At 39.1% G+C, this 26,079-nt stretch overlaps 1 protein-coding gene across 3 annotated transcripts in view; it reads left to right on the top strand.

The window, feature by feature from the left end:
- CCDC91 (coiled-coil domain containing 91) overlaps positions 1-26,079 on the top strand; it is a 147,723-nt gene that overhangs the window by 59,252 nt on the left and 62,392 nt on the right. For all 3 annotated transcript variants that reach the window (XM_061988803.1, XM_061988805.1, XM_061988804.1), the window contains one exon: positions 19,196-19,273. In XM_061988803.1, the coding sequence (XP_061844787.1) occupies positions 19,196-19,273 (78 nt within the window). The remainder of the gene's footprint in view (positions 1-19,195; positions 19,274-26,079) is intronic.

The raw sequence follows: 26,079 nt of genomic DNA on the forward strand, positions 1-26,079 counted from the left end.
TAGGAACTAAATACTGTCATGTCTTTTTGTCCATCTTATGTGTTGTTTGCAAATGAGGACAGCAAGACTATCTTTATTCTCTCACATACTAGTTTAACATATATTTATTCTTAAGAAATATGAGTTTAGTCACCTCAGAAGTGGAAGGTAAATAGAAATAACCAAAGGTAACCAAAACCTGACTCCCACTCATGAAGAAACACAAAAATGAAATAGATTTTCAGGAACCCATGTCAAATGTTAATTTTCAAATATATACAGTCTGGGAAGCAAACAGGAAGAGCTAGAACTCCACGTGCAGAGACTGAACTATGACGTTGAAATAACTGAGAAGTGTTAGAGGACTTTGTGTGCCTAAATCTCTAGTGTGAAGGATAGATATCAGCTCATAAGAAAAACAGGGAAGAAAAAGACATGAGGTTTTAACTTATAAAAATGAGCAGCTTCAGACCACAGAGCTCAGGAGAGCAGACTCTTTAGTTAGGCAATAAGAGAACTGTATGTCTCTATGAGAGAGTTCTGTATCAGCTCTGAGACTGATGAAAGTCTCAGATTATTGGAAAAAGACAAAGATGATGCACAAAGCCAAGCTTGTCAGCCTTGGGAAAATGACAATGCAAGTGCTCTCTGTAGCTATTTCTGGGCACATGAAGAAGGTAATTGGGAAAAGCCAACATGTATTTACCAAAAGAGAAATTATGCGTGACCAATCTGATTGCATTCTTTGGTGAAAGACTTAGACTATGCATGAGAGGAATGCAGTGGACATTATATATCTTGATCTCAACCTGGAGAGAAGGCTTTGAGGGAACCTAATAGCAGATGTCCAATACCTGCAATGTTGTCAAAAAAATGGAGCCAGGCAGGCTCTGCAGAGATGGCATAGCAGGAGGATGAGTTGAACTGAAACATGGGAAGTTGTAAGAAAAAAAAAAAATCCTGATGAAGATAAGAATTGGGATTTCTTAGTCAGTGAGGTTGTGAAATCTCCATCCTTGGAGATTTTCAAGGTCTGGACTAAGATCGGCACAATGTGGTCTAAATTCAGCCTTGATCTTGCTTTCAGCAGGAGATTCAACTAGATGACCTCCAGAGATCTCTTCCAACCTGAATGATTATGTGATTTTGTGATTTAATACTTGGGTCGTAAACTGAGAAAAATAAATAGCCCACTCCCAGTCGCAAAAGTCATAACTCAAATCCAGGGGATACTCCCCAGGCTGAATTATTTGGAAGATTTTACTCAGATCTGGCCTACCTCATGGCCAACAAAAAGATATTAGTAATTAAAGGCAGAGCCAAGAATGCCAGAAACAAAAATCTGATTAATGTCATATTTGAAATGTTAAACTAATCAGAATGTCAGTGACTGTAAACTTAAATCACTGTTGTGTGGAATATAACATTTTTAGTATTTTTCAATATATCTACCCTTTCAGAATGGGAGATCATACTATGCTCTCTGTGAGATTTTATAGGAAGCAAAATACAGTCACTCAGAATGTGGAACTACATGATTAATTCCTTAAGACACACAACAAGAAATGAGAAGGATGACTTATAAAAACTGTGTATTTTGATTGGAGTACCTTTTTCTGGACTCTAGGAAATGCTTCCTTCTAGTTGGAATTTTTCTGAGGTTAAGCAATAAACCTTTTCCTTCAGAAACCCTAGTAGTACTATTCTACCTTAAAATAATGGAGAATAGTTTCTCTGCTTTCTTGTTTTACTTTTTTTGTTGTCTCTAGTGAAGGTCTAACTTATGTTTCTTTGGATTGGTTTGATTTATTTTCCCTGTGTGCTTATGTCATGTATTAATTTGTTAGGTATGTGGAACAAACATTGAACAACTTAATGTAGAAATTTACAGTTTGGTAGTTCTCTGGATGCAAGGACAATCTTGGAGTAAGTTGAAGACACAGTTTGCATTGTGGATTGGGCAGTATGGTCTAACTGACAAGTGTAATTTCATAAACTTGTCTTTAAGAACAATGTCAAGGGAAGGTTGTCTTGCAAATCTTTACCTGAGCAAGTCCATATAAAGCTTTGCTGTCATCTTGTTCAGTACCTGTTTTTCTTAGCAATTTTATTATCTCAGACTCCTTGATTTGATAGTTTCCCAAATTGTTCTCCATCTTGTTATCATCATTCAAATTCTTGTCACCTTTCTTATGGAAGAAATACAAGAGCTTGATGAAAAGCTTACATCTCTAGTTGTCCTACAACTTCTTGTCGTTTTTGTTGAATTTTCACATCATACCCTTCATCCACTGTCTTCTGCAAACAAATGACCAAAAATAGCATTTGTAGTCCTGAATAAATATAAAAACCACTTGTCTTAGAGCTGCTTTACAAGTACTTTGGGAAAATAGCGGTTGATTGGCTGTTTTTCAGATAGTGTGTTGTCTTTGGAACATTTCTGGTGTTTTAAAGTGTACTTATACATTCGAAAAGGAGTTCAGATTGGAAAAAAAGGTAAGGATATTACTGTTGTTTACTTCCTGAGCTCTCTATCATGGGGTAGATGAAGAAAATAGTTAAGATGCTGAAAATGAAAAAGAAATTAAAAAATAAAGATAAAATGTCTATTTACTACAAAATCAATAGAGGAAAGTTTGTTTACATTATACTTATTTTTTATACTGCAAAAACATGAAAGGAGAAAAACATTTTGTTGTTTTATTACATCATTAAAATGTCAAAGATATGTCAGTTATAGAGTCTTTGCATACAATGATGCGATAAATTGTTACTTTATATCTAGTAGTATTAAATCTTAGAAAGTTTTTATTCATGCTTAGGTGAAATTTTCCCTATATGCTTTTGAAGCTATTGGGTTATGTGTCAACTTTCTTTGTAATCATCTTGTGTTGATGGACTAAAGCTATCCTGCAGGAATGTGCTATGTACATCATTATGTATTAGGAACAGTACAACTCTATGAAAATTCAAAATGCATTATTTCAGTTAGCCATATTTTTAAACAATTATTTTCATGATATCTTAAAGATTAACAAAGCTACAGGTGAAAGTGTTACCAATTTTTTGTCACAGAAGGTATCTTTAACTCAGTTTTGTTAATGTACATGGTGGTTTTGATTACTATTCACTGTGAGGTTTGAAGTTTCACATGTTTGAAACTAAGAATAAAAGGCTGTATCCAGGATAAATATCAGAAAACAGCATGTATGCTGTAGCGAATTGCAGGCAATGAGTCCTTTTGAAGAGTTCAGCTATAATAGGTCTGTAAACAGACAGCACTCCACTGTTATTTTTTTTAATACAATAACATATTCTTTTTAGTGCTTTCTGTGGAAAAAAAATGAAAAAATGGAAAAAAAAAAAAGTAGCCTCGTGACTAATGTCTAGTAGAATCATAGAATCATTATGGTTGGGAAAGACTTTTAAGATCTTCGATTCCAACCACTAAACTCACACTTCCAAGCCCATCACTAAACTAAACCCATGTCCTCGGCACCTCATCTATGCATTTTTTAAGTATCTCCAAGGATAGTGACACCACCACCACCCTGGGCAGCCCCTTCCAATTCTTGGTAACCCTCTTGGTGAAAAAATTCTTCCTAATGTCCAATCTTAAACCTCCCCAGGAACAATTTGAGCCCATTTCCTCATGTCCTCTCATTCATTGCTGGAGAGATCAGCCCCTACCTTACTACAACTCCCTTTCAGCCTTCTCTAGGTTAAACATCCCTGTCTCCCTCAGCTGCTTCTCATAAGACTTGTTCTCCAGGCCCTTCACCAGCTTTGTTGCTTGTCTCTGGACATACTCCAACACCTCCATGTCCTTCTTGTAGTGAGCGAACAAAACTGAACACACTATTCAAGATGTGGCCTCACCAGCGCTGAGGAGACAATCCCTTTCTACTGGTCACACTATTTCTCATACAAGCCAGGATGTCATTGGCCTTTTTGGCACCACTGAAGAAAGCCTGGCTTCATCCTCTTTGCAGCTTCCCTTCAAGTATTTATAAACACTGATAAGAAACCCTTGAGTCTTCTCTTCAACAGGCTAAGCAGTCCCAGCTCTCTTTCCTCATGTGAAAAATACTGAAGTCCTATCATCATCATCATCATCCTTGTGACCCTTTGTTGGACTCTCTCCAGTATGTCCATGTGTTTTTTGTATTGGAGAGCCCAGAGCTTGACACAGTACTGCAGGTATGGCCTCACCAGTGCTAAGGGGAGGGGAGGGATTATCTCCCTCCTCCTGTGGGAAATACTTTGCCTAATGCTGCCCAGGCTACCATTGGCCTATCAGGGAACAAAAGACCATGATTAGCCTCAAGTACCAAAGATCTAAGGGTAGACAAAGGGCAGGGAGGGAGGGCTTAATTGCCACTTAAGGTCCAGGACAAAACAGACCAGGCTACTTGGCTTGGGGAAGAAAACAGAAAATAATTTAATGCAACACCAACCAAAGCATAACCGTAAAACCCCAAAACATAACCAAAATAAAACAGCACAGAATGATACAGCAATGAAGAGTCCGACCAGCACTTTAAGACCATCTTCTCCCCATCTTCTGCCCAGGCTCAGAGCCCTGATCCTGGTGTTTTTACCTCCTCCCCACCTGAACGGCTCAGGGGCGCAGGGAATCGGGGTTTCAGTCAGTCTGTTCCTGATAGCTTCTCCCATTTGTCTCTCCTCAGGGCAGGTGGGCTCCACACCAATCCTTCCTGCATGTCCATGGGTATCTCACACACACATAGCACCACTGCAGAGACTGCTCCGACGTGCATTTATCCCAAAGGCTGCAGCTTCTTTTTGCCTCTTGTATGGATCGTCTCTGTGGCGTGCAGGCTGTCCAGAACGGCCTGCACCATGGCCACCTCCTCACACAGTCCCTCACCCATCCGAGTGCACTCACACGGAGCTGCTGGTGGCTTTCAGGCCTGCCATGGCCCTGCAGGGATTGCAGGGATACAGCCTGCATTCTCGCCATGATTTGCAGAGGAGTCTCTGGTCTGGTGGTCCTCCTTCCTTCCTTCTTCTCTGACTGTGGAGTCCACATAGAATCATAGAATCATAGAATGGTAGGGGTTGGAAGGGACCTTTAGAGATCACCTAGTCCAATCCCCCTGCAGAAGCAGGTTCACCTAGATCAGGTCACATAGGAACATGTCCAGACGGGACTCCAGATGAGGCCTCACCAGGGCAGAGTAGAGAGAGAGAAGAACCTCCCTTGACCTGCAGGCCACACTCTTCTTGATGCATCCCAGGATGCCATTGGCCTTCTTGGCCACGAGGGCACATTGCTGGCTCATGTTTAGCTTATTATCAATCAGGACTCCCAAGTCTCTCTCTACAGAGCTACTCATCAGCAGTTCGACCCCCAGCCTGTACTGGTGCATGGGTTTGTTTCTTCCAAGGTGCAGGACTCTGCCCTTGTCCTTGTTGAACCTCATGAGATTCCTCTCTGCCCAACTCTCAAGCTGATTGAGTTCCTGCTGAATGGCAGCACAGCTTTCTGGGGAATCAGCCAGTCCTCCCAGTTTGGTGTCATCAGCGAACGTGCTGAGGGTACACTCTGTCCCCTCATCCAGGTCGTTGATGAAGATGTTGAACAAGACTGGCCCCAGAATTGATCTCTGTGGAACTCCACTGGCCACAGGCTTCCAACTCGATTCTGTGCCATTGATCACCATCCTCTGGATTCTGTCATTCAGCCAGCTCTTGATCCACCTCCCTGTCCACTTATCCAAGCCACACTGCCTGAGCTTTCTGATGAGGATGTTATGAGAGACGGTGTCAAAAGCCTTGCTGATGTCACTGTAGATGACATCCGCTGCTCTCCCCTCATCCAGTCAGCCGGTTATGCACTCATAGAAGGCTATCAGGTTGGTCAAACAGGATTTCGCCTTGGTGAAGCCATGTTGACTCCCCCTGATAACCATCTTATCCTTCATATTTTCAGTGATAACATTCAGGATGAGTTGTTCCATCACCTTTCCAAGGATGGCGGTGAGGCTGACCAGCCTGTAGTGTCCTGGGTTGTCCTTCCTGCCCATTTTGAAGACTGGTGTGACATTGGCCTTTCTCCACTCCTCAGACACCTCACCTGTCCTCCATGATTGTTCAAAAATGATGGAGAGAGGCTTAGCAATCACATCAGCCAGCTCTCAGCACTCTAGGATGCATCCTATCAGGACCCATTGACTTATGAGCCTTAAGCTTATGAACCTTAAGCTTGTCTTTAACCTCTTCCACCCAGGGAAAGTCCTCTGCTGTCCTGGTCATCCTGTTATCCTTGCCAGACTGGACTTCCCAAGGGTCACTCTTGGCCATAAAGACTGAAGGAAAGAAGGCATTCTGTACTTCAGCCTTCTCTGCATCCTCAGACACCAGGGCACCCTCAGCATTTAGCAGCAGGCCCACATTCCCCCTCACCATCCTGCTGCTGATGTACTTGAAACATGCCTTATTGCTGTCCTTAACTTCCCTGGCTAAATTTAATTCTTGAAGGGCTCTAGCCTTCCTAGTTGCACCCCTACATGCCCTGGTAATGTTCCTATACTCTTCCCAAGAAGCCAGCCCCTGTTTCCACCTCTCATAGATGGCTGCTTTCTGTCTGAGTTTTCCCAGCAGATCCTTGCTCATCCATGGAGGCCTCCCACCTCCTTTTCCTCCTTTCTTGCTCATTGGGACACACTGATCCTCGGTTTGGAGGAAGTGGTGCTTGAAGATTGACCAGCTCTTATTGGCACTTCTACCATCTAGAATCATATCCCATGAGATCCATCCAAGTAGATCTTTGAAGAGGCCAAAGTTGTCTTGCCTGAAATCCAGGGTCATGGTCCTGCTTTGTGTTCTGCCTCTTCCACATGGGATCTTGAACTCTACCATCTCATGGTCACTGCAGCCAAGGTTGCCTCCAATCTTCACATCCCCAACCAGGCCCTCTCTATTCGTCAGTACCAGGTCCAGCAGCATACCCCTCCTTCTTTTTTCCTCGATCACTTTCAACAGGAAGTTTTTGTCAACAATCTGTAGGAACCTCCTGGACTGCGTGTGCTTGGCTGTGTGGCTGTCCCAGCAAATATCAGGGTGGTTGAAGTCCCCCATGAGGACCGGGGACTGTGATCGTGAGGCAGTTCCCAGCTGTTTGTAGAAGGCCTCATCCACATCCTCCTCCTGATCAGGTGGCCTGTAGTGGACTCCTACAACAATATCACCTGCCTTGCCCTGCCCATTAATTTTTACCCATAAGCACTCTACTCTCTCCTCATCCCCACTCAGGCACAGTTCAGTACACATTAATTGCTCTCTCACATAGAGAGCAACTCCACCTCCACGCTTTGTCAGGCTGTGCTCCAGTCATGGCAGCTGTCCCACCATGTCTCTGTGACCGCAATGAGGTCGTAGCCCCGCATCCGCACCCACATCTCCAGTTCCTCCTGCTTATTCCCCAGGCTGCGTGCATTGGTGTAGAGGCAGCGCAGGGTCTTACTCAAACACACAGGTTCCCCTGGGCGGGTGCAGGAGGTTCCTCCCCAGTTTGGCTCTCTCAGGGTGGTCAGCCCTCTGTATCTCAGCCCAGTGTGCAGATGAAGGGCACTTATCGTTCCTGCCCTGTTTCGTTCCCTGTCCTGCCCTGTTTCTCAGCTAGAGGGGACAGCTTGTTCTGTTTTGCTTCTCCCCCCACCCCCAAGTCCCTTAGTTTAAAGACCTCTTTATTAAGTTTTCTAGTCTACTCCCAAATAATCCAGTGCCTTTACGGGAGAGATGAATCCCATCCTGTTCTATGAAGGAGGGCTGGAGGTGGGTCTGAATCCAGCAGCCAGGAGAGAGTCCAGAAACTCTTTACCAGGTCTTCACTATAACCCGCTCCCCCTGTTACCAAGCAAAACCAGCTCCTTGCTAAACCATGACACCTTTGTGATAAAGGCACATTGCTGGCTTGTATTCAACTTCTTGTCTACTGAGACCCCTCAGATCCTTTTCTGCAAAGCTGCTTTCCAGCTGGGTGTTCCCCAGCTTATACTGATGCATAGAGTTGTTCCTCCTCAGGTGCAAAACTTTACATGTCTCCATGTTGAACTTCATGAGAGTCCTGCCAAGCTGTTTCTCCAGCCTGCTGAGGCTGACATATTAGCTACTTGTCCTGGTTTTATGTCATCTGTAAACATGCTGAGGGTGTACTGCCCCATCATCCAACCCTCAGCATTAACCTCACTGCTAGTTTCTGTCCTCAGGCAGACTTATGGCCACCAATTGCCACCCTCTCTTTTCAACCCACCTCACTTTCTGCTTCATTTTTCTCACATTTCAACAGCTTCTGTACAAGTATCTTACATGAGACAGTGTTAAAAGCATTGCTGGGCTTTAGGTAGACAATATCCACTGCACTTCTCTCATCTACTAAGCCAGTTATTTCACCATAGAAGGTGAACAAGTTGGTCAAACTTGACTTTCCCTGGGCAAAGCCATACTGACTACTTCTGGTGACTGTCACTTTCCTGTGTCTGGAGATAGTTTTCAGGATTAGCTGTATTTCCTTAGTTCTTTCTTTCTGCCCATTTTGAAGGCAGGAATGATGTTTTCTTATGTCCAATCCTGCAACACTTCTCCCAGTTGCCATGATCATTCTTAATGGTATTGAGAGGGGCCTTGCAATGACATCAGCAAGCTCCCTTAGCACTTTTGGGTGCATCCCATCAAGCCTTGTTGACTGTGGTGGTTTAGCCTGGTGTCCACCAAGTCATAAAATCTCTCCCCCTCCCAAACTAGACATGAGAGAGAAATATAACAAATGGCTTGTGAGTTGAGATAAGGACGGAGAGATCACTTAGCAATTAGCATCATGGGCAAAACAGACTCAACTTAGTGAGAAAAAGGTTTGATTTATTAAAGAAACAATAAGATCAGGGAGATGAGAAATAAAACTGTCTTAAAAACACCTTCCCCCACCCCGCCTCTTCCCAGGACTCCCTTTCCTTCACCCCCAGATGCACAGGGGATGGGGGTGGAGGTTGCAATCAGTTCATTACAGATGCACTTTGCCACTGCTTCTTCTCAGGGGGAGGCCTCCTCACACTTCCCACTGCTACACTGTGGGATCTCTCCCATGGGAGACAATCATTCATGAACTTCTCCAGTGTAGGTCCTTCCCATGGGCTGCAGCTCCTCACAAACTGCTCCAGCATGGGGCTTCCCATGGGCGCAGCTCCTCACACCCTGCCCCAGCATTAGTCATCCACCGGGAGAACAGTCCTTCAGGGATGGACTGCCCCAGCCTGGGTCCCTCTCGAGGTCACAAGTCCTGACAGCAAACCTGCTCTGGCATGGACACGTCTCCCAGGGACTCCAAGGTGCTTCCAGGAACTTGCTCCAGGATTAACTTCTTAAGGAGTTACAGCCTCCTTCAGGCATTCACCCGCTCCTGTGTGGGGTCCTCCACAGGCTGCAAGTGGGTCTCTGCTTCCCAGTGGGTCCTCCATGGACTGCAGGGGGACAACCTGCTTCACCATGGTCCTTGCCACATATCACAGGGGAGCCTTTTCAGTGCTTAAGCACCCTCCGCCCCCTCCTTCTCCAATGACCTTGGTGTCAGAGGTGTTTTCACATTCTTGCTCCCTGTTGCTGCGGCAGTTTTGCAACTGCACAACAACTTCTTCTCAAATATGTTATTCACAGAGGCGTTACCTCAGTTACTAATTGGCCAGACCTGGGTCAGGTGCAGAGTCCAGCTTAGAATTGACTAGGCCTAACCCTGTGAGCTACATGGGAAGCTTCTGGCAACTGTTTAAAGAAGCCAACCCTGTAGCCTCCCTACTACCAAAAAACCTGGCCTAGACAAAACCACTACATCGACCTAATTAACGTTCAGTGGCTTAAGTATTTCCTAACATGATTCACTTCCACTAAGGGTGCCCCAGACTTTCTCCTGGTATTTAGGATTCCTGAATGCTGGTCTTGCATTCAGTACCTGAGCCTTTTCCATATCATCTGTGATAAGGTCCACCATCTCTTTCGGAATGGGCCTTCGTTTTCCCTATCCTTCTGTTTGTCAGCTTTACTTGTTAAAGCCCTTATTATTGTCTTTGACATCCCTTGCCAGATTCAATTCCGGGTAGACTTTGACTTTCCTTACCTCATCCCTGCATGCTTGGATAATCTCTTTGTATTCCTCTCAGGTTACACATCCTTGCTTCCAATCTGTGTATGCTTTCTGTTTATTTCTGAGTTTTACCAAGAGATCCTTGTTCATCCACACAGTCCTCCTGACAGTTTTTCTTTGCTTCCTACTCATGTTAACCTAGTCTTCTGCAGTCTTTTTCTTATTAATTTGCAGTCTGCGATTTTCTTATATAGAGAAAGAAGGAACACTCTCATTGTGTAGATTTCTGATACATTTTTTAATATAGTAATACACCATACTATAGTAAAGTAATGCATGCATACTAAAATATCTTTAAATGAATATAGTATATAAAATTGTGTTGGGTATTATAACTGGCTTCAATATCAGCAGCTGTTGATGACAACTTGGCAACCCTTTCCAAGTTAATATTTTGTTCTTTATGAACAGTGGTGAAATTTGATTTAATCTGAAGACTGATGCTCTTAAGATAAATGACATGAGAATGTCGTAATGAAAATTAGAATTCCATTCATGATTGCTATGTTGTTTAAGGGAAGTATTCTCTTTTCTCAACTTGTTTGGGATTGTTCTTCTGTTTACTTTTTCTTCCTTGCTTTCTCATGCTACTTTGTCTCACCTTTTGTATTCTGTGGGGAAGCAAGAAAGCATCAGTGGCGTAAGGTGCCATGGCACGCTTGTAGCTCTGTCTCAAAGTAACTATCTAATGTTTTAGAAACCTGAAGGCAGTCAGAGAAGTCTTCCTTAGCCAAACGTACTATGCTATTTACGGTATCTTACAGTTTTTCTAGTAAAATGTCTATTCATACTAAAACCCCTTAGCATATTGTTCTGCATGTGTGTCAGCTCTTGCTTTTCTTGTTTAACGTCCTTCTAAGTGGAGAGTCTCTGTCTTCACGTCCTACAGAATAAATAAGAAGATGTAAACTGTAGCTGTTCTTCACACAATATTCATGTCTTAAATGTTACAGGATAGAGACCTGTATTACACACTGAAAATACTTGAAGAATTTAGTTGCATGTGTTATGGGAACTAGAATTATATTTCAGTTTGGGGCATGTACAAGCTCTTCCATACTATTTCCTTTACACAGTTTTTCACATTTAATCAATCATAATATCTCCCAGCAGACTGGTTCATTCACAGTCACTCAGCTGTGGTTCTGGTCAGTTCTAACTCAACAGGAAATGTCCTCACCACTATATTAGGAAATTGCTCATGAAAGTTTTTTTTGCTACCTCACTTCATTATTCAAAGTCATCTATTGTATACTCCAGGTAGCAGTGATATTTACTTGTAAAAAATAAATTATAGTATCTCCTTGATTCCTGTGGTGAGCTTAAAGTTGTGTATACTGCGTATTCTTTTGATTATATAGGGAAACTTGAAATCTTTCATTCCTTTATATAAAAATGTTTTTCCTTATGTTTAGATTCTGAGCTCTATCTTTCACTAGGATGTTGTTGATAGGACCAAAGTGCAAATGCTTGCTTTGCTATAAAGCTGGAGGCATCCTGTGTCTTATTTCTGGCAGTTCACATTCTTATTTCACATAAATAAAAATAATGACCAATCTGTATTTTACATACAATAGCACACTCTAGTGTGTATATTCATTAGCCATTATGGATTGATTCCCATCATGTTTAATTCTACTTTTTAGTTACTTAGTTCTGCTGTATTCACTAATATTACTTTTTCTGTATACTTGGGTGAACAGGAGGAAATATGTATCTTCAAAGGAGAAGTTACTAGTTTCTTAACAGAATCATTGTGATACTAAATGTAATTTCCATTTTTTTTAAATGATATTTTGAAATAAAAAAGATCTGGTTATTTTTGTGGAGAGGAAGGTATGAATATAATAGAGGAATTAAGTTCAATTTGAAGAGTTTTAATGATGTAATTGTATACAGCAAAACTTTGTAAGATGGATTTGAAATTTATCTTCTAGTGTAGTTGCCCTCAGGCAACCTCAGTTTGCCTTTTTGCATTAGTATAGAAATTAAGAGGGAAGACGGTACATCACTTTCTAAGATGTTGGCTCGGAATTATAAAAAGTACATAATATCAGCTGACCGTAAGATATAGGAGTTCATTTTTTGAAGCACATTTAATTATTTGTGAAAGTGGAAAAAAAAGGGGAGCTTTTCTGGGTTTGATTTTGCTGCTTCTGTCATTTTTTTCCCACATATAAATGTGATTTCATAGTGCTTCTATCCAGTACTGGATTTTACTTTATCTGTGTATTATTGCTCTGATCTTTTTTAATGTTATAAATTGTGATTGTTGGTAACTTAATTAAAAAAAAGAAAGAATTAAATAAAATTTCTTTGATCACAAGATTAAAATCAGTGGGTGGAAAAAATACCTGTGGCAACAATGTTATAAATACAATAGGGTTGATGTAAATTAGTTTTTTGGGTTATTTTAAAAACTTTGAGAGTTTTTTGTGTTATTTATGGTCCCTATAAAACTGGTCTTATGAAACTACTATGCTCTTGAGTATTGTCGGCTGATTATTGTCAAAATATACTCTGATGTGTAGCCGTTTGCTTTCTTTTTAGGTGTCTATGTTTGGTGGTCCTAATTTGCTGGTTTTGGTATGTTTGGAGCACTGACACAAATTAACATTTTTTATGCATCCACTTTTGATATTGAGAAGAATTGAGGTTGCTTTGAATTAGATAAGAAAGTGGGAGGACATACTTTTTTCTTCCTTTCTTGTATATGCTTTCACTTATTGCTCTTAAAATATGTGTGACATGCAGGTATTGTGCAGTGGAAAATTAGTAGGGAATCTGTGAGTTGTATGCATTTTTCCCCAACAAGTTAAGACAGTCTGCCTCTTAAAAAGTTAGCAGAAAAATGTATCAACTTAAGGGTAAGTTCATATAATGAAATAAAAATAAGTTTGAAATATTTGCTCTCCCTTCTTCACCTTTTCTTGTGGATCTTATACTACTCTATGGAGAGGTGTTACCCTTACACTTCCCAGTATGTGCAAGCACATACCCTGCATTTCTGTCAAAAGGTCGGCTGTTAACAAATAATCCTATTTAAGCTGTTTATGCTAACAAAAGTTCACATAAACTGAAATGGTTTAGGAAGATAAAAAGATGTAAAGAAACTCTAATATAATTGGTAGACAGTGACATGCAGCTGAATGGCAGGCCATCAGTAATCTTTCCTGCTGTCACAGCTGCTTCAGAAGCCTTTTCTGCCTAGTGATGTCTTTGGGAAACGCACATCTCGGATACTCACCAGGCATTTGGATCCATTTGCCTGTACAGTGGTTTGATTCACAGTGGCCTAACAAAAGAAAAAAAGTCTGGAATCACATGGATTTTTGACTGCAAGAGAACTTTAAAATTTGGATTGCATTTCCTCACCCTTATAATTCAAGTTTTGATATATTTCTGAAGGCACATAGATTTATTAGCATTAAAGCATGTATTCTTATGCATAAATTGTTTGCAGTGGCATGTTTCCTCATATAGAAGAGTAAAAAAATTGAAACATTGATAACCATTGAGAAAGGCATTGCGTGGAACTTTCATACTGTGCTCACACAGCATACTTCATGGTCTCTGGAATGATCATGAAGATTTTATTCAGAAAATAAAATAAAATCCTCAGTCTTCCAGGTTTATGTTTAATTATTGTCATCATTCTGATGTGAGATTCTTTCTATCACAAGGCGCAAATGGTGGGGGTGAAAGTCCACTTTAATTTCAAACTTTCAAACTCATGTATGATTCCTTTCTTAAAAGTGTTTATTAAATAAAGGAAGGGAACAAGTGTTCTTTAAAAACTTCTCCAAAGTCCTGCAAACTATGTAGGGGAATTCTACAAAAGCCAGAAAAAATACCCCAAATTCTTCACTCTTGGGTAGGAAATTTGAGTATTTCACTTTAATTTCAGGTCTCCACTGTTCAGAAATTTTCATAGAATTTCCCTTTTCTTTCCTACAAGCAGAGTAGTAAATCTAACAGTAGCTACGGCAATTCATTAAACTCATTTTCCTATGCAAAGTACACATTTTATTGAGGATTTATGTAAAACCGTCATGACCATTGTTCCTGAAATGAACATGCTGCTCTTCTTGCAATATTTCTGTTGCATTCATAGCCAAGTCATGAAACTCAGGAATTTTTATGTGTCTTCATTGTCATACAGTAAATCAATGAATGTTCCAAAGTGTGTTACTTAAAATGACCTTGGGTCTTTTCCTTATCAGATATTGCAAGGACCAAGCACCTTTGAGTGATGTATCTATAAGATTTTGAAATAATATTTTACAGACTTTCAGAAGAAAAAGCCAGTCGGACTTAAAACAATTGAAATGCCCCTTTAGTTTAAAAATCTTGCAAATAGACACAGAAAAAACACAGTGTAGTATGTCAGACTGGATGAAGCCCTTATTCAGAGGCAGCATTGCTAAGTGACAATAAACTTTTTGTCTATGTGTTTGTAAATAATGGTATTTCATTCTGTCTTCTACCTCTGTTGTAGAAATTGATTGTTAGATTTGATCCAAGTGAAATTGATGACTTACTATTAGTTCTTTAATAATGACTCTAACTTAGGAAATATTTTAAGAAAATAAGTACCCTAAGTACCCTAAAATGTTTTGGATGGAATCTTGTGTTGGTAGTTATACATTGGTGGTGATGCTTCAACTTGTGTTAGAAGTTCACATTTAGTATATGATTTTGAACAAGTCACTAATTCTGAAAAACTTGAGAGGTATATTGTAAGAAGACAAACTGCACTTTTTGCTTTGTGTCTAGATTTGACTGGTAATGCTAGTGAGAAGCACTATACTTTTTACCAGAAATAATATATGTTAGTTCTTCAGTCACTACACTTGATCAACTGAGCCTTATTTTTGCATTCAAGGTAGTTCTGACAGATCTTAGATGGAAATGTTACTGCTTTAACTTTTCCCATTTAAAGCCATTTCTCAACATGAAAAGCTATCTCTTCAGGGGATTCTTTTTGTCTTTGTCAGCTAGAATAATTAATGACCAGTAACTTCCTCTTTCAATATATTTTTTTTTTATATTTGTGAAACCAGGGTATGCTATTATAGTAATTAATTTTTTCTCATTTGGTTTTTTTTTCTCCCTCATGTTCACCTTTCACATGAAGCATATTTGTTAATGGTTTGTGAAGTTTTGGAGGCAACCATTGGATCTCATTTTTCTTCTTTATACCATTTCTGTAGTCTCGCACTGCCCAAGACTCTAGAGGAATTCAGGTTAAAGGAGGATTTTTGTTTAGTCGATGAGGACTCGGTTAAGGTCAGTTGAGCAGTCTGAATGTACATAAATCCATGAGCCCTGATGGGACGCACCTGTGAGCGCTGAGGGAGCTGGCGGAAGTCATTGCTAAACCACTCTGCATCATCTTGTCTGAGGACTGGAGGAAAGCAAATGTCGATCCAGTCTTCAAAAAGGGCAAGAAGAAGGACCTGAGTAACTGCAGACTGGTCAGCCTCACCTCCATCCCTGGAAAGACAATAGAACAATTTATCCTGCGTGCTATCTTCAGGCATTTAAAGAACAAGAGGGTCATTAGGAGCAGTCAACATGGTTTTACCAGGGGGAAGTCACGTTTGACCAATCTGATAGCCTTTTATGAAGATGTAACCAGATAGGTAGATGGTGGTAGTGCAGTGGATGTGTTTTATCTCTATTTCAGTAAAGCATTTGACACCATCTCGCACAGCATCCTCACAGCAAAACTGAGAAAGTGTGGGCTGAATGATCAGGTAGTGAGACAGAACGTTAATTGGTTGAAGGGAAGATGGCAGAGAGTTGTAATCAATGGGGCAGGGTCTAGTTGGAGACCTGTGCCTACTGGAGTCACTCAGGGGTTGATGCTGGGACCCGTACTGTTCAATGTATTCATTAATGATCTTGATGAGGGAACAGAGGGCACTGTCATCAAGTTTGCTGACAATACTGAACTGGGGGGAGTGACTGACACACCAGAAGGCTGTGCTGACACTCAACAAGACCTGGACAGGCTGGAGAGTTGGGCAGAGAGAAATTTAATGAAATTCAGCAAGGGCAAGTGTAGAGTCTTGCATCTGGGAAAGAACACCCATGTACCAGTACAGTTGGGGAATTAACTGTTAAGAGAGTAGTGTAGGGGAAAGGGACCTGGGGGTCTTGGTGGGCAGCAGGATGAGTATGAGCCAGCAATGTGCCCTCCTGGCCAACAAGGCCAATGGCTTCCTGGGATGTGTTAGAACGACTGTGCTGAGTAGGTCAAGAGAGGTTCTCCTCCCCCTCTATTCTGCCCTTGTGAAATCATATCTAGAATATTGTGTCCAGTTCGGGGCTCCTCAGTTCAAGAAGGACAGGGAGCTGCTCGAAATGCTTCCGAGATGATGAAGGGAGTGGAGCATCTCCCTTATGATGAAAGGCTGAGGGAGCTGGCTCTCTCTTCAGCTTGGAGAAGAAGAGACTGAACGGTGACCTCATTAATGTTTACAAATACATAAAGGGCGGGTGTCAGAAGGATGGAGCCAGGCTATTCTCAATGGTGTCCAGTGATAGGACAAGGGGTACAAGCTGGAACATAAGAGGTTCCAAAGAAACATAAGTAAGAATTTCTTCACTGTGAGGGTGACAGAGCACCGGAACAGACTGCCCAGATGGATTACTGAGTTTCTCTTGGGGACATTCAAAACTCACCTGGACAAGTTCCTCTGTGGCCTAGTCTAGATGGTCCTGCTTTTGCCTGGGTGTTGGACTAGATGATCTATAGAGGTCCTTTCCAACCTCCAAGATTCTGTGAAAATAATTGTAGCTCAGCACTTTTTTTTCCCAACATATTTAACATCTGAGTTTAACTTTGTGGTGTCAGTGATACCTGTGTAGCACAACGGGATTAAACTGATGTGTCCAGGTGTTGTGCATTGTTATTTGAAGTAGTAATTTATTTACATGTCAAAATATTTCCTTCTTGAATTCTTCTGCTTCATATCAATTACTCTTGCACAGCTTCACAAAAAGCTCAGTTCTATTCAAAAGAAACTGAATGTCTCATTTTATTTGGGCCAATGATAAAATGTGTTTATAGCTAAAATTTTTGTTTGTATAGATAAAATAGCTAAACTGATTAAATTTTTTGCTAAGGTGGCCCTTGAGGAGATCAAAACTGAATTACAGAGCAGAAACTTATAATCACATATACAATTGCAGACTGATTAATTCATTTTTAATGGTGTTATGTGGCCTGTCATAATAAAATTGAACATGTGTTGTTAAACACTAAGTTTTACTTATTTCTAACATGCAAAAAGCAATAAATAAGTAGTGCAAATTGTGAATGGTTTTGCCCTGTAGTCATTACAAGATACCATTTGTAATGGATATCTTCCTGACTTCTGCACCTGTTTTCCGAGGTCATTTAAAGCCCCTACGACCTGCTATACTAGCTGATTTAAGAACAGATCCCTGAAGCCAAAAGTGAGGGAGAAGGGAAAGTTTTTAATCTTTGTCTTACATTATGAGTCGTGCTGCTCATTGATTCGAGTGAAATATTGATGAGAAGCTAATGAGGTGTTCACATTGCAGTCTCAGATACCAAACCATGGGCAATTTTATGTATAGGCAGAATTATTAAATGTTGCTGTTCATATTATTTTTATATAGTACTATGAATAAAATAAAAAGTAAAAAATAGAGTATTATTGGAGAGACATATTCAGGATGTCTTATGCAAGAACACTTTCCCGAGGACCATAAGAATAAAAAAAAAAAAAAAGAAGGAACTATGTAACAAGTAGGCTTAACAATCACATCAACCAGCTCTCTCAGCACTCTAGGGTGCATCCCATCAGGACCCATTGACTTATGAGCCAACAAGTTTTTAACCTATTCCTCTTCCACCCAGGGCAAGTCCTCTGCTGTCCTGGCCATCCTGTTATCCTTGCTAAACTGGGCTTCCTGAGCATCGGCCTTGGCCGTAAGGACTGAAGCAAAGAAGGCATTCAGTACTTCGGCCTTCTCTGTATCCTCAGACACCAGGACACCCTTAGCGTTTAACAGCGGGCCCACATTCCCCCTCACCATCCTGCTGCTGATGTACTTGAAACATGCCGTATTGCTGTCCTTAACTTCCCTGGCTAAATTTAATTCTTGAAGGGCTCTAGCCTTCCTAGTTGCACCCCTGCATGCCCTGGCAATGTTCCTATACTCTTCCCAAGAAGCCAGCCCCTGTTTCCACCTCTCATAGATGGCTGCTTTCTGCCTGAGTTGTCCCAGCAGATCCTTGCTCATCCATGGAGGCCTCTTACCTCCTTTTCCTCCTTTCTTGCTCATTGGGACAGACTGATCCTGGGCTTGGATCAGTGGTGCTTGAAGATTGACCAGCTCTTATTGGCACTTCTACCATCCAGAATCATATCCCATGAGATCCATCCAAGTAGATCTTTGAAGAGGACAAAGTTGTCTTGCCTGAAATCCAGGGTCATGGTCCTGCTTTGTGTTCTGCCTCTTCCACACAGGATCTTGAACTCTACCATCTTATGGCCACTGCAGCCAAGGTTGCCTCCAATCTTCACATCCCCAACCAGGCCCTCTCTATTCATCAGTACCAGGTCCAGCAGCACACCCCTCCTTTTTGTTTCCTCGATCACCTGTAGTGAAGTAGGAGAAGGATGTGCTCTTCTGAGGATGCTGAATCTGACAATAGTCCATTTCAACATTCTTATTAATATAAGCATTAAATAACATTTACTAAGACAGTGGAAATGCTGCCATTCACAAGTGTACCAATAACAGAAAACTCAGAATAACAAAGAAAAAAAAAAAAAAAAGAACCACTGAGAATTATCGGGACACCAGTAAATAAAAATTAAGGAATACAAATAAGTTTAAAACTAGGACCATCTTGAATTGAGCATATATGTAATATCTAAAGAGCCAAGATGTGTACATTTCATCATGATACCAAAAATAACAAAAATGAGGAAAATAATTAGCCTTTACTCTCATAATTTAAATTGTTATGACAGATATCTATGTTGTATATAATCCTTCCATGTTTTTGTACAGGAAAAACACAAGCAGGAGTTAGAAGACATGAGAAAAGCTGGACATGAAGCCTTGAGTATTATTGTTGAAGAATTCAAGGTAAATGAGTTACCAAGATAACACAATTTCTGAACAATCTTATTGTAATAATAAGTAAATATACACTACAGGCAATCTTCCTTAGTAGTGCTTGGTTTTTACAGTTCAATAATGTCTTTTCTCTTGCTTCCAATTTAGATTGTTTGGCCTTAAATTTTACATTACATGTTTTCTCACTTGGCACTTTAAGAAACTTCAGATAAAGTAGGTTAGCCATTTTCAGTACTGAAACTTAAAACCAGAACAAAAAATAATGCTCAGGCAATTGTGGTAAACTTCAAATTTGATTATCACATATCCAGATTTTCAACCTTCTAGGTCTGAACAAACTGCACTTGCAGGAAAACAGCCTGAGCAATTCAGCATGTTTTCATTTACACAGAACTAAGAGAAGGAGTTAAGGTTGACGTAAGGCTGAATGTGTAGTTCTTCTCTCATGAAAGAACTGCATGTTACTGTGGAGGATAAATCTGTCATTTTTGTACTGTTATGGAAACTTTCTATTAAGAAATGCCCAGAGGACAAAAACTGAATCAAATAAGGAGTAGTAGCACATAAAGCTAGGAATTCTAGTTAGACTTAAAGAGATAAAGAAGGTCTCATGGGGAAAAAAACTAATAGTGGGAAGTGGAAAAGAGGGCTGATTTTGAGAATGAGAAGGGAGATATAAGACCTGGTAGAGAACTGAGAGCTGGGAACACAAATCTGACAGTGTAGTTAGTGAAGGCAAAATTCAAATTGTAACTGCTCAGCAACAGTAATTCATGACCAAGGAATGATCTGGCGTGAAGGGCAAGAAGGCCCAGCTGCAGAATGCTTTAAACTTGCTGGAAGCAGGCATGCCAGATGCAGGAGAACTCCATGTAAAGGAGTAAGGTTTTCTTTGGTGAAAAGAGAAGAAATGTCACAGCATTACCTTGTGGCAATCCATCCTGGCATGTGAGTGCTCAGGTCCACTTTTGGTAAGCAGAGCTGAATCTGGGGACATTAATTGAACTCTGGGCTAAGGTTACCCCATGCTGATGCCCGCATGATTGGTGCTGGTGCCATATATATAAAGAAATTGTCTCATATTGCATCTTTGCAGACTCTTTGTAGAGTTGCTTATGGAGGTAGGACTATCCATTCTATTGTTCTTATGTTTAAGCACAAACATGCATCATTTGCCCCAAGGGGTATGATGAAAATTCTACATAAGTTTGAGTTGGTATGGAACTGGCAACGTAAAAAGGATAGGGTGAGATTTGGTCTTGTGATAATAAATTTAAAAAGAAAAGAAAAAACTATTTCACTGTGAGGGTGACAGAGCAGTGGAACAGGCTGCCCAGAGGGGTTGTGGAGTCTCCTTCCTTGGAGGTCTTCAAGACCCACCTGGACATGTTCCTATGCAACCTGATCTAGGTGAACCTACTTCTGCAGGGGTGTTGGACTAGATGATCTCTAAAGGTCCGTTCCAACTCCTACCATTCTATGATTCTGTGATTCTATTCTATGATTAAAGCGTGAGTCTAAGACCTGCTGTTCAAGGAGCCTAAAATGCTTTCTTACGAAGGGTAGGCAGATTTGTTTGTCGGTATTCAGCAAATACCCAAAACTTACTTTCAACATGTGATTTTTATTTTTTTTTCTGGTGTCAGGATCTGCAGCTCAAGGAGAGCTATCTGTGCCAGGTTCCAAGTCTGCTGCAAATTCTGGGATCTTAATGTTATACAAAACTATTTTTTTTAAATAAATTAGATTCTACTAGGCTTGTAGACACGTTTAAGGTAGGCCCAGTTCCAAGTATGAGAGAACACCACTCTCTATGGGATCTGATGAATCTTTTAGGACCCTCTACCTGAAGGTAGTCTTTGTTGCAGGCTGCAGAAAAGTAATTCTAGACATCATACATTCTTGCAACAACACATAATAAGAAATCCTTTTATTAATTTTGCTAATAACTATTAGTAGTGTTCTGGCTAATATTGAAATTGTACTATCTGTAGAAATATATCTGTTTCCATCAATAAGACTTCTATGAATTTCATCTAAAGGAACCAATCCAGAAAAAAAGTTTTAAAAGTTTCCATTTCTGAGAAAAGTTACTCATGACCACTTATGATATCCCATTTCTCCATATGTCCTGTCTTTCACTTCTAGGGGAGAATTACTGTGTTTCTTTTCCATCTCTCTTTGGGAACCCCTTTGCAACAGAAGTACTCAAATGGGAATTGTCTTCAGACTGTCCCACTTTAAATGGGCCACTGAATAAGTTTTCTGTCAGCATTTGTCGTTTCTGTTATTGTAAATGTGTATAAAATGTCAGTTTCTGTGTGGACTTAACTTTTGAAAAACCTGGTGAGCTGTTGGCTCCTTTATTTCTGAAAATGTAAACAAAATGTGAAATGCAACAATTGTATAGAATTAAATTGAAGTTCTGTATGTTTTCTAGATCTAATTTTTCACCCTTTTAATGCCTTTGTGTGAGCTAAAGGAGAGCTTTGCATGGATAATATTGTGCCTTTTAAGGAGTAATTTATTTATGTATAGTTGAGTAAAGGAATATACTCTTGTGCCATATTGATTTTTGGAACTGTTTTTGCCAGTCAGCAGCAGTTGAGAAGATCTGATATGCTATCTGGAAAAGAAGAATGTTTATCCATTTTTCTGATTTGGCACAAAAGATTAAGGATATAATTGAAATTGAATACTGTGATTCTAAGCAGTATTTATATTTAGCATATTATTTCTCATAGACTGTTTATATTCAATTTATATAAAGACATTCTTTAATATCAGGGATCTATGGCATGAATATACTAGACTTCCTGTTGCCTCATGGTTAGTTACCATATTTTGGTCAATGAGGTCATAGTACTCTGAGGAGAAGCAACATCAGATATGCCAGCCTCCAAGTATAATTCTGCAACCAACCTTGTCTGCAAACAGGAAGCAAGTTTTTATTCTTCAAAATAGCAGAAAAATAAACAAAAAAAAAAGTTTGATAGTTTGTTTAGCTTTTTTTGTTATTGTTTGTAGCTTAAATACCTTTTTAATTACTCTCTAATGTGTACTAAAAAAAATCATCAGAGAATTCAGTGAAGGCAAGAACTGTTCTGTAGGTTTGTTTGAGAAAATCTCATAGGTTCATTCATGTTTAATTTTTCAATATGGAAGAGGGTTAAGATTTTTTTTTTTAAATACATGAGACAAGTATACTTTAGGAACTATAAAGTAATATTTTACATTTTAGGGATTTTTAAGTTTCTCATATCTTTAGGAATTTATTATACTTCTCAGATATGTTGGCAGTTAGCAGTTGGATAGCCAAATAAGGAGGCCTACATATAACATTTGTTTATAGAATATAAAGTAAATCTAGGGATTTTTTCAAAGATTTTTTCCAAGATTACAAAGAAATTAATCTAGAATCAGGATATCTTTTTTTAGACATAGTTTATCCCTAGTGAGGAGAGAAACTCTTAAAATGTGGCTAGGTCTTAGCTTTTGAAAATACCAGCTTAGGTTGTTAAGTTCCCAAGATGATATACTGGCTCAGAAAAGTCAGACATATGAATAAAAGGATGCATTCAAAAGTCATTGCAAGGGCTTGTGTACACTTGCAAGGACACTTTTAACTTCAGTACTTGTCCATGTTAAGTTGCACTAGAATTCAAGTAGACCTTGAATATAATGCAACATTGTTTTTTGTGATGAAGAGCTGATGGATAGTAAGTACAATGAATCTCAGTCTTCCAAAAGTCTGACTTTCAAAAATATTTTATTATTGATTAAAGCATCTTAATAACATTTTAAAAGGCATTGTAAAAATTACAAAACTTTCTCCCTCTTTTTTTAGTAAGGATGATTTTTTAATATATGTGGTTCTGATTATAGAGCAATAAATACAGTATTAAATATTATAGTAATGGAAAGGTTTGATTAAGACTAAGTTTGACATTTGTTTCTGGCGGGAGTCTCGAAGTACAGTGTTTTGTGGAAAATAACTCGCATGCCAGTAAAACTGAGATATGTAGGTAAACTCAGCATAGTACTCAAACTGTAAATTGTTGATCATTACTGGTATACCAGAGACAGTAGAAAATTAAAATGAAGCTGTGATCCCACTTTACAAAAAACACATTGCTCTATTATTGTATTTAATTCAAATGTCATTAACATTATGTCTTTGAAGCACCTGACTAAAATTCAGATCACACTATAAACAGGACAGTGGTTAGTAAGTACATGAAGCTTCTTCATAGCCTGATGCATAACAAAATGTGTTGACCTTTTTTAAAGAATAACTTGTGAGAAGGATTTTCCACAGGAAATACTTTTTGACTTGATATGTAAAATTTCGCAGCGTGAGCTCTGTTTAAAGCTTTGGTAGCACACTATGACTATGAGTGGAAACAATTCAGGAAATTCAACCCAACATTTTGTTTTATTTCTTTTTAGAACCTACTTCGTCGTAACTTGCAAATTGACTCTGACCTAAACAGGAGTTTAATTGCTTTCATTTTGGTTAATATCCACATCTTAAAAAAAAAAACTTCATTTCACATAACTGGACATGCTTCATTTTCACTTAAGAAACACTCACCTGGAAATAGCCTGATCATGCAAATACACGGTATCTAAGGCTGAAGTGGATAAGTTGGGTTCTTTTGAAAAAGACATTTATAAAATCTTTTAAATGGTTTTATTTGTATGGTATGTATACTAGCTAGTAACTGAGTTATAACACAACCAGTCAAATGGTATATTTTATTGCATTAATGTATGTTCTTGAAGGGTCAGAAAAGAATTTTGTGCCTTCTGCTCTGTTTTCTCATTAAACCATTGCTTAATCAATATTTTGCTTCTAAGTAAAGTAGTAAAAAATAATTAATGGTGGAGACAGAATGCTAAATTAGATAATGCTATAAATCATAGAAAGTCTTAACTATAATTGCTGCAATGAATGCTGATATTTAATGTAGTTAATATATTTGAAGTAGTATGATAACTTTACTTTTCACTAAGTAACCTTATTTTAAAAGATTAAAGAGATATTTGATATACTGGTTTATATTTAGTTATTTAAGCAAGTTAATGATGCTTCAGCAGGGGAAAGAAACAAGAGGTAATATTCGTTTAGAATTATTAAAAGTTTTGATGCAGTGCCTTTATTATTCTATTATTATAGAACATATTACAGCAACCTCTACATCGTGGGGACTGGAGCATTTTCCTTATGAGGAAAGGCTGCGGGAACTGGACCCGCCTGGACACATTCCTGTGTGACCTTATCTAGGTTGACCTGTTTCTGCAGAGACGTTGGACTAGATGATCTCCAGAGGGGTTGGACTGGATGATCTCTAAAGGTCCCTTCCAACCCCTACCATTCTGTGATTCTATGATTTTATGGTGTATGTTTCATACTAGTTGGTTTAACATTTTCAAACAATGCTACACATCTGAGAAGTCTGGTTTTTTTGCATGGATTAGAATTGCATTTTAATTTGTTTTTCAAGAGATGAGAGGAGATAATAAAGTCTGCTCTGGTTTTGCCTTTTTTTTTTTTTCCTGATTAATTTTTCCTTTTATAAAAAGAGGAAGTTGAGAGAAAAAAGAAATGGCAATTTGTTGCTGCTAGGGAAGTTGGGATGAATTTGGGGGTAACAGTCTATGTTTTTGCCTATAAAATTCAAGAAGGATTCTCATAAATTCTATCTTTTGACCATAAAATAGATCATGTTCTGGGCAAGCAGCTGTGGCTTCTCTTGCCAATAGAGTGTGAAGACTAGGGCTGAGCAAATAGGTTTATATTAAAAATGGTCTGTAGTGCCTATGGCATGGTCTTGGTAAAAACCGTAATCATTGTAATTTTGCTATGCAGAGGATAAGGAAAAATACCTAACACAACCTTTAGAAATACAGGATAAAAGTTTGAGATCATTTGTGTTGTCTCGTCTTTAACTTTTCTTCTGAGATTGGATAAAGTACAGTTTTTCAGTCTCTAGTTTGTATACAGTGTTACAGTTATCTGGTGTTCCCAGCATACATGTAGTGTTCTGTCAATTACATTCCAGGACTGCTTAATTCTCTGACCACTGATAAAATGCATAATAGAGTAATTAAGATGTGTGTTCCCTTAAGGATTTGCCAGGATGATTATAGATAAACTTCTTATTATGTTTGTATCTAGTTTGAAAATTATTTTAATATATTAAACTTAAAGCTATGGTTAGCTCTTTATCTGAGCTCAAACAAGGATTTGCACTAATTAGATAAGTTATATTTAGTTATGGCAAAATTTCAACTAATAAAATTAAGATGGATTCACTTTTAATCTCTCTGCAAATTAATATAAAAATGTTTTATACTGTCAACTAAATATGTGAAGGTTTTGATAATGATTTGAGGAAATAATGATTTATGTAATTTTTATTTCATCAAACTAAAATGGATATAAATAGTCTTTAGAGAACTTATTCTTAAGGATTTTCATTCTTTTTTGTTCTATCAGAAGCCAGCAGGCATTTTTTATTAGTGAAAGGAAAGTAGAATCAATTGTCTGATAGCTCGTTTGCCTTAGGAGAGAGATGAGAAGTAGGAAAAAAAGCAGGATTTCTTGAATTGTTTGGAAGATTGAAGTTTCAGAAGACTTTCTTTTCTGACATTGTCATCCTACAAGCAGTGTGATTTGGAATAGTTAGATTGTATATAGATACTGTTAATGCATATGTATTACTCCTTAGCTTAATAATGTGAATTTGTTCCTTAAAAGCCTCTCCAAAGTTGTTCATGTGTATCTGTCCACAAACAATGAGTAGAAAACA

The sequence above is a fragment of the Colius striatus genome, chromosome 1 (genome assembly GCF_028858725.1).
Source record: "Colius striatus isolate bColStr4 chromosome 1, bColStr4.1.hap1, whole genome shotgun sequence".
In the NCBI taxonomy this organism is placed as follows: Eukaryota; Metazoa; Chordata; class Aves; order Coliiformes; family Coliidae; genus Colius; species Colius striatus.